At 37.1% G+C, this 10,000-nt stretch overlaps 1 protein-coding gene across 4 annotated transcripts in view; it reads left to right on the forward strand.

Annotated features, from left to right (window-relative positions):
- Window positions 1-10,000, forward strand: part of LOC119590040 (coenzyme Q-binding protein COQ10 homolog B, mitochondrial-like) — a 12,187-nt gene that overhangs the window by 1,225 nt on the left and 962 nt on the right. The window contains exons 2-5 of one of the 4 annotated variants that reach the window (XM_037938768.1): window positions 3,838-4,029; window positions 4,961-5,072; window positions 5,668-5,823; window positions 8,065-10,000. The exon at window positions 8,065-10,000 is cut by the window's right edge and continues 962 nt beyond it. In XM_037938768.1, the coding sequence (XP_037794696.1) occupies window positions 3,838-4,029; window positions 4,961-5,072; window positions 5,668-5,823; window positions 8,065-8,253 (649 nt within the window). In that variant the 3' untranslated portion in view covers window positions 8,254-10,000. Of the gene's footprint in view, window positions 1-3,825; window positions 4,030-4,960; window positions 5,073-5,667; window positions 5,824-8,064 lie in introns of all 4 variants that reach the window. The other 3 variants (XM_037938766.1, XM_037938767.1, XM_037938769.1) reach the window with 3 other exon arrangements.

Genomic DNA, 10,000 nt, shown 5'->3' on the forward strand with positions numbered 1-10,000 from the left:
ATGAAACTTGGTCAATGAGAAGTGAGTACAAATATATTTATCATATATCAAATCAGTAACTTCTATCATATCTTAAGTAAAGAGTTCTTTGTGATTTTATAGTGATTTGATTCTAAATCTCTGAACAAAAAGTAAGCTTCTCATAGTTGCAAGTGTCTTAGACTAAAGCAAATACAGCAATATTGATAGCATTTACTTCATTTGGTATTGATGTACCAAGTACCGAGTAGACAAATGTTGGGAAATGTTATAAAAAGAGTTTTGTACAGTACTCTAAAGTCTGCATTCTTAAAAACTTCTAAAAAGGAAAACCCAATAGCATGGACAGATAATGTAGTAAATGATTTTGGGAAATTGTATGGTATGATGGAAGGAGCTGTTTTATATCTGTATCTTTTAGATAGATCATAATAGTTGTTGTTGCCAAGAGTGTATGGATATTCTTGAAGTTTCTGAAAAATGAGTAGTAGTTCTTTGGGAACTATAGTGAAAATTTCTGCTGAATGTATGGATAATCCTTTTCATTTGGAACATCGAAAGGCAGGATTTTTGCATTTTGTGATATAACTTATTTGAGTAACTCACCTCCACCTCCACCTCCACCAGCACCACCACCACCACCACCACCACCACAACCACCTTCTTCCTCCTCTTCCTCCTCCTCCTCTTCCTCTGTCCTCTCTCCTCCCCTTCACACTTCAACTTGTCTACACACACCACACCACCCACCACTCCTCCTCATGCTGGTTCCTCCTTCTTCTCATCCTCCTTCAACTCTTTCTCTTCCTTACTCCTCCTCCTCCTCTCTTTCCTCCCCTCTTCCTCCCTTCCTTCCTCCTCCTTCTCTTCCTTCCTCATTTCTTCCTCCATTCCTTCCTCCTCCTTCTCTTCTCCTCCTTCTCTTCCTCTCCTTCTTTCCTCCTCCTTCTCTTCCTCCTTCTCTTCTCTCCTCTTCCTCTTCTCTTTCCTCCTTCTCTTCCTCCTCCTTCTCTTCCTCCTCCTTCTCTTCTTCCTCCTCTTCTCTCCTCCTCCTTCTCTTCTCCTCCTTTTCCCTTCCTCTCCTTCTCTTCTCCTCCTTCTCTTCCTCCTCCTTCTCTTCCTCTCTCCTCTCTCATTTGATTTATATATTGTAAAATAACCAATTGACTGCAGTAGTATCAAATGTAGACATGTTTCTCAAGTTTGTCTTGTAGAGAACTTAACCCATTGCCGACGGGTGGCATGTACGTACATGCCATGGCATGTCGGGACCATCTGCCGGGGACACGTACGCACATGCCATAGAGTATGCATGGACATGCCATGAGTTTTTTTTTGTTACAATCACGGCAAAAGATTATTTTTTTGCCAGTGAAAGTGTGATTAAGTCGGTTCTAACACTTTCTCATTTTTACCATGCAACAAAAAAAAAAAATGCAACAAACCGACAATTTCAACTCCATGATGCCACACACTGCTTATTTTATTCGGACTATAGACCGAATAATGATCAACTATGGAGTCTATATAACAACAAAAATACCCTTCAGTCTCGATTTATCAGGAAGTTTGGCAAGTAGAGACTGTAAAAAATAATGAAAATTGAAAATACAACATATCTTCGTAGTATTACGAAGAAACGGCATGGGATGCTGGTATTTGGCATGAGTGGTCGCGCATGCTCGGGCGACGATATAAGCCCCCGGCAGCGAGGCCCCGGCCTCTATGAATGCTACCCGTCAATTATGGGTTAATGCACAAGACAGTCATGCAGTAGAACCCTCTTTGCCTTTCTATACATTAATCTAACAAAAGTAAACAAACTGTTATAATTTATCTTTCCCACAGTGATTTATTTTAAAAAGTATCAATATATGTGCCAGAATGCAAAGTCTGTTGACAGTTCTGTTTCATTAAGTCCTGTTGAAAACAATTACCCTGTTCAGTATTTCTTTTATGAAAGTTATACAGAAAATACAAGTCATTGCTTTCTCTTTCATATATTATGAAACTTGGTCAATGAGAAGTGAGTACAAATATATTTATCATATCTTAAGTAAAGAGTTCTTTGTGATTTTATAGTGATTTGATTCTAAATCTTTGAACAAAAAGTAAGCTTCTCATAGTTGCAAGTGTCTTAGACTAAAGCAAATACAGCAATATTGATAGCATTTACTTCATTTCTGCTGAATGTATGGATAATCCTTTTCATTTGGAACATCGAAAGGCAGGATTTTTGCATTTTGTGATATAACTTATTTGAGTAACTCACCTCCACCTCCACCTCCACCTCCACCTCCACCTCCACCTCCACCTCCACCTCCACCTCCACCTCCACCTCCACCTCCACCTCCACCACCACCACCACCACCACCACCACCACCACCACCACCACCACCACCACAACCACCACCACAACCACCTTCTTCCTCCTCTTCCTCTTCCTCCTCTTCATCCTCTTCCTCCTCCTCCTCTTCATCCTCTTCCTCTTCCTCTGCCTCCTTTTCCTCCTCCTTCACCACTTCAACTTTGTCTACCACCACCAACACCACCACCACCTCCTCCTGCTGCTGTTCCTCCTCCTCCTTCTCCTCCTCCTCCTCCTCCTCCTCCTCCTCCTCCTCCTCCTCCTCCTCCTCCTCCTCCTCCTCCTCCTCTCCTCTTCCTCCTCCTCCTCTTCCTCTGCCTCCTCTTCCTCCTCCTTCACCACTTCAACTTTGTCTACCACCACCCAACACCACCACCACCTCCTCCTCCTGCTGCTGTTCCTCCTCCTCCTCCTTCTCTTCCTCCTCCTCCTCCTCCTCCTCCTCCTCCTCCTCTCCTCCTCCTCCTCCTCCTCCTCCTCCTCCTCCTCCTCCTCCTCCTCCTCCTCCTCCTCCTTCAGTTCTCATCACTGTCTTCATTGTCTCCTTTGTTTAATACAGCAATATTGATAGCATTTACTTCATTTCTGCTGAATGTATGGATAATCCTTTTCATTTGGAACATCGAAAGGCAGGATTTTTGCATTTTGTGATATAACTTATTTGAGTAACTCACCTCCACCTCCACCTCCACCTCCACCTCCACCTCCACCTCCACCTCCACCACCACCACACCACCACCACCCCACAACCACCACCACAACCACCTTCTTCCTCCTCTTCCTCTTCCTCCTCTTCATCCTCTTCCTCCTCCTCCTCTTCATCCTCTTCCTCTTCCTCTGCCTCCTTTTCCTCCTCCTTCACCACTTCAACTTTGTCTACCACCACCAACACCACCACCACCTCCTCCTGCTGCTGTTCCTCCTCCTCCTCCTCCTCCTCCTCCTCCTCCTCCTCCTCCTCCTTCTCTTCCTCCTTCTCTTCCTTCTCCTCCTCCTCCTCCTCCTCCTCCTCCTCCTCCTCCTCTTCCTCCTCCTCCTCTTCCTCTGCCTCCTCTTCCTCCTCCTTCACCACTTCAACTTTGTCTACCACCACCAACACCTCCTCCTCCTCCTCCACCACCACCTCCTCCTCCTGCTGCTGTTCCTCCTCCTCCTCCTTCTCTTCCTCCTTCTCTTCCTTCTCCTCTTCCTCCTCCTCTTCTCGTCCTCCTACTCCTCCTCCTCTTCCTCTTCTTCTTCCTCTTCCTCTTCCTCTTCCTCTTCCTCTTCCTCTTCCCCCTCCTCCTCCTCCTCCTCCTCCTCCTCCTCCTCCTCCTCCTCCTCCTCCTCCTCCTCCTCCTCCTCCTCCTCCTCTTCCTCCTCCAGTTCTCATCACTGTCTTCATTATGTCTCCTTTGTTTAATTTCCGCCACTATATCTTAAGTTACTACACTTTGTTACACCCCATGTTTATGTCATCAAAATTCAAGTGACTTCAGATTCCCTTGCAGAGAGCACCAGCGTAAGTTGAGTTCATGGCACCCACGGGACACAAGACTTGAGGAAGGGAGAGTCAATGCCCCAGAGCAGCGGTTACTTCTCGTCCCACCCCCTGCCTGGCCATGCCCCTCTCCCAGTCGGACTCTCATGGGGGGAGTGTTAGGGAGCAAGAAAAAGGAGTATTCAGAGAGGCGCATCCTTGGGTGAGTTCATTCTGGGGAGAGGGTGCTGATTTTCGTTATTATTATATTGTTTATTGTTATTTGAAAATATTATGGAATAGGGAGAGTAAACCTGATGTTTTTTGCATGATTTTAAATCAAATTCAGTATCATTGTTTACAGTGCACTCTTCATTAGCAAAAGAACAAGCTATTGTTGCAGGGTCAGTAAACTAGATGGTCACTTTAGGAATACGCTAGTAACTTTTTTTGTATTAGGTGAAAGAAGGATCTTATCAGTAATTATAAGTTGCAGGTCCAACTGTTCTGTTTGATTTTTCTTAGCCATGTCATTGTGAGGGAGTGGAATATAATCAGAGGAAAAGGAGAAGATGAAGACTAAGGTTGAAAATTATTGTAACTAATTATAGCCCCTGGTATTATGAATAGACCTACTTTCAGCAGAGGGGCATCAATATTGTTAAAGTATGCCATGTTAAAGGTGCTACCTAGGAATGGTGTAAACCATAAGTAAATTAATGGATTAATTAAGAATATGGCCAATCAGAATTGTTATTTTCCTGTGTGTCTTTTTTTCTTTTTCTGTTTTTTTTTTCTTACTTTGTTTCTCTTTCTGAAATTAATACTAAAAATCCCACTGTGGGAAAAATAGATAGAATAGGGTGTGAACTTAGAAATGCAGCTATACAAGCTTTAGATGAAGCTTAATTGTTTAATATTTTCATTTTCTTGATTATGATACCAGTCTTTCAGTTGTTTTTCAGCAGGAATTAAACATAACCTTTTGTGGGAAAAATGAAGAAGAGAAGTGAATAGGATGAGGGAGAGGGAGGGAGGGATGGAGGGAGATAATGTGTGTGTGTATCTTCCTCTAATTTCATGTTATGGTACAAAGATAGTCTTGTTTAAACCAAATTCTCTTATTGATTACTGTTGCATTTGATTTCTTGCAGATATTCCATGAATCAAATGTATGATGTGGTGTCAGAGGTTGAAAACTACTACAAATTTGTTCCTTACTGCAAGAAGTCTGACGTGAAGATGCGCCGGCCTGGATTTCTAAAGGTGAACCTCAGATAGTTTGCAGTTTTGGATCAGAAAGAGGGAGGAATTTGCACAAGGTTATCACTTGTATTCAATAAATCTATTTTTTTTTTTTATTCTACATTCTCAATGTGGCTCAGTATGATATATATGGCACTTGTCGTAATTAAATATTTCTTCAAGGGTAAAACATATCAAAAGTTATTATATTTTTCCATTTTTTGAAAGTACATTGGTAATGCTCTGATTATTTTTCCATTTCTGTAGTACACATTTTTTAGCCCATCTTTTCACACCCTGCATGTTTTTTGAATTGCCAGACTTTTCTACCTTTTATGGTTTAATGACATGCATTTTATTATATTTATAATTAATTTCAGGCTTTTTTTTTTCTTAAAATTTGTTTGTCCATATGTATTAATCCATAGAAGTTGATTTTATATAAATGCTATATATTGTTTTCATATAGTTCTGCTTATTTGCACATTTTACAAGTTTATAAAGTTAGTTCTGTGGAATGTAGATCATCTGGCCATTATTCCTGATGAATGGAAGATAATGGCTTTGAAGAGAAAAAGAATTGCAAAATCTTAAAGCAATATCTCACCTTTCTCAGGCAGACCTGACAGTTGGATTCCCACCTGTTCTGGAATCATACACGTCCAGTGTCACACTAGCACGGCCTCACCTTGTCCGAGCAGTCTGTACAGAGGGAAAACTTTTTAACCACCTCCTTACTATCTGGAAATTTTCTCCTGGTCTTCCAGGACAGGTAAGGTTTATATATATATATATTTTTTCTTTTTTTATATAACCTATTATATTGCTTACCCAATAGGGATTTGGTGAGTGGGTTGGGGAAAACATTGATGCAGATTTTTATTTTTGTCTTTTCAACTGAGAGATTGGGATAGCAGTTAAGAATGCTTACAAGCACTTTTAGATCATTTCCATTTTGAGGGAATTATACTTTGTTTCTTTGTCAAGGGGAAAATCCACTTGTCAGAATAGTGAGGACTTAAAACAGGCTGGCAAGTTGGTGATGATTGGTATTTGAAGTGCGAAAAGACAAAAAAAAAAAAACTAAGCTAGCCAAACCAAACACATAAAATGTATAGTTACTGTTTGAAGTTGCAAGTAGTGTTGGTTGTTTTGATTTTCTCATTTTACCCGATGACACTTTCTCAATATACTGTATATCTAATTCATGTTGGGATTGCTTCTCAGAGTAAATTTCTTCCTGAGAGAGATACTTAATAGTGATATGGGATTGCATGCTTCAGAAGCAACTGATTACTTGTTATGACTTATATGTGGTTTCCCTAAGACTGCTAATAATATTTGAAGTCACAGCAAATGCTAACATATTTTGGCTGTTACATAATGTTTGTCTTTTGTTTTTTTGTGAAAGCCACTCTCACCTGCAACTGTTCTTTCAGCCAATTTATTACTGTATAAGACAGAGAATAGCTGTGTGTAATACTAGATGATGATGATGATGATTTATTTATTTATTTATTTATTTATTTATTTATTTTATTTTATTTTTATTATTATTTTTTTTTAGGGGACCTTCCAAAGCAATGGGGGTCAGGGGAAACTAAATTGAGTTAGTGCCCCTAATGTTGCATGTGTGAGGAAACTACACTATAGTTGTTATATTCCATATCAGACTATAACAGACATAAGCAAAATGGGGTACCTTGGAGTTTTTAGCCTAGATTATCCTTCTAGTACTTATGCTTCATCCATAGAGCATAAAATAAGATATTAATTGCAGATCAGGTTATAAATGCCCCAATATCTGTTATTTTCATCTATCTGTTATTTTATTGTGTATGTAAACCTTATTGAGTACATTCACACACAAATTTGCCTTATATTAAGACCTGTAAGTGGTATGTGGTAATCTATACATTGATTAGCATGTGGGCTAATCAAAAAATGAAAGAATTTCAAGTATCTTTCTTGAACAGGAGTGCAGTGACAAGGTCTGGTCACAAGTTGCATGCCTGTAATAGTATCCCTTCACATTATTTTTAGATGTTAGTTCATAATGTATAAGGAATGATTTATACCATATAGAAATTGATTGGAATGGTAAATAATTCTTAAGCCAATTCCACCAGGAAAATGCTGTGCTCATTTTTTATTTTTTTTGTGAAATATCTAGTGCTTAGCCACAAAGAAGTCAATTAGTAGACCTTGTGACTTTCCCTGAATTTTTTACTGTAGCTATGAATATCTATGGTGTTATTTTTATCATAGACATTTTAATTACTGTAATGTTGTAAACCGTAAGTTTAAGTAAAATATTTTTGTAAATCAAGGAAAAGGGTAAACAGGGCTTGTGCCCCACTGGTGACTAAGTAGAAGTGTAGCCATCTATGAGTAAAAACAATTAATAAAGTAAACTTACAGTGGGCATGGCATGTACATACATGCCATGCCTGGCAGCATTGGGTTAATAGTATATAATATGATAATGAACTGAAAAAAAAGAATCATACCTTCAGTAGATGGTAAAAATAAATGGGAGGGTGATGTGGGGTACAGAGAAAAGTCAAGGGTATCAAGTGAGTTGAGCCTTATGCACATTGTATGACACATAATGTAGTTGTGGAAAAATTTCCACTATCTTGCATATTCTCTTTGGTGGTGGTGTATGTTAAATGATAAAGCCTGTGTGAGTGAAATAATGAGCAGCAGAAAGGGCAATGCCTGGACTTCCTTTCAATCTATAAGGTCTAGGAAAAAGTATGAAAAATTATTTTAAAATTTTATGGGCTTGTGTCTGATATGAAAAAACTTTCCCCTAGAAAGAACTTAAAAATGCACAGATAACTATATATATGATTTTGAAAATTCAAAATAATAGATTTTTGGCAAATTATTCACAACCAAAACATATTTTGATGAGCAAACATTTTACTGGTATTAACTTGTTAAAAAAATAATTATTTTAAAAAAGGTTTTTGATCATTTAAGTAATGCATTATTTAATCGGTTGCAGCCAAACACCTGTACCCTAGACTTCTCTGTCTCCTTTGAGTTCCGCTCCGTGCTCCACTCCCAACTGGCACACGTTTTCTTCAATGAGGTGGTGAGGAAGAATGTCAACTCTTTTCTGGCAGAAGCCCAAAAGCGATATGGCAAGCAGTCCATCCGAGCCCAGCAGCCACGCATCACACAAATGACATGAGGACAGTAATTCTAGGAAACTTAAAAAATATATTGAAGTAAGAGAAAAGGAGAGCTATTTATTGTTTTCTGCTGCTTAATGATAAGTCACTGTATAGTTTTCATTGTTATTATCATCTACATATTTATTTTTTCTTTATATTCCACTTATATAATCCATATTTGAATGACAGAGTATGATATAACTGATTATTTTTTTAAGGATTTTAAAGATGCTATAATTTTAACATTAGATTTTGTAATCAATCATATAAATATGTATGTAAACCTAATTTACTTACAATTAAAGAAACCATTTATTTAAACAGTTTTTTATTTGGGATCTTGTAAATGAAGATTGTAGATGAAACCTGTAGATATATTGAACTTTCATCAGTAAGGCCGAATACTGAAATCTAGAATTTTGGTCATAATATAAGTGGCAAAATTTGCATTTTTTTTTTCTTTCTTTTCTTTTCTTTTCTTTTATGATGTCTTTGCAAAACAGCTCTGTGCTATATTTAGATAAATTCCTTCTAGTCATAAAAACTTGTGGGAATTCTGTAGAATAAAAAGATATTATCATTACTTGTGTGATGCTCTACATGCCATATTTTGACTTATTAATAGGTATTGTTAAGATCGGAAGAGAAACAAGCTCTTTACTTACTGTGTTTGAATTACCATTGATGTTATTGCATTATGTTATCTTAGGAGTCCGATTACTGTAGTACTATTATTATTATTATTATTATTATTATTATTATTATTATTATTATTATTATTATTATTATGACTATTATTATTGTGGTTATCACAATTATTATTGTGTCATATTATTATTATTTTATATTATTATTATATTATTATTATTATTATTATTATTATTATTATAGTTATTATATTAACTGTTTCTATAAGTATTATTACTACTGGTATTTTGGTTGATATTGCGGACTTCCAAGAACTTCTACTTTTGAATGGCCATGTACATACTGTATGTAAATTTGAAATAAGATCCGTAACAAGTTTTTATATACTTTTACTGTAGATTCCCTAAGGCTTGCTTGCAATCTGCTCAACAGCAGGTGTTGCAGCAAATGAATAAACAAATGGTTAGTGTCATGATATTTTTTTCATATTTTTGAGAGCTGCAGATCAGTAGAACTATTGAAACCTGTTTCAAGCAGGTATTCACTCTTTTTTTCACTATTGGTGATCTCTCTAAATAAAGAAAACTGATAAAAACTTGAGATTAAAAGTATCTAAGTTGGTATATATAAAAAATCAGTTCTTTGATGCAGATATTATTATTTTATTTTATTATTTTGTTAATATTATTTTTTATGGAATGACGTTATGACCAATCTCAGGGTCCTGCATTTAGACGAAATATATTTATTTAGATACTATTTTGATTTACATTTTTTCGGGTAAGTTGAAATAAAAAATAGTATTGAGAGGGGGTTAATGATTAGGAAATGTAATGTATTTTGCTATGGTGAATGGGTTCTACTCTTCACTTTGTATGGGCATGTGGCAATAGGATAGATCTATTTTCAAAATGTTTTTTTTTTATCTACTGGATGCAAACTTTTTATTTGCTTATGTAGCAACTAGGTATGTTTAGATTTTTACGATAGAAGCTACTGTAGCTAGAAAGTTACTTTCCCTTTCTTATTTATTCCTTATTTTCATGTTATTTTGTTTGTTATCTATCAGTGACTGGTTTGATTATTAACTTTTCCTGAGAGAGATACAAAGAGCCT

This window comes from Penaeus monodon, chromosome 26 (assembly GCF_015228065.2).
Source record: "Penaeus monodon isolate SGIC_2016 chromosome 26, NSTDA_Pmon_1, whole genome shotgun sequence".
In the NCBI taxonomy this organism is placed as follows: Eukaryota; Metazoa; Arthropoda; class Malacostraca; order Decapoda; family Penaeidae; genus Penaeus; species Penaeus monodon.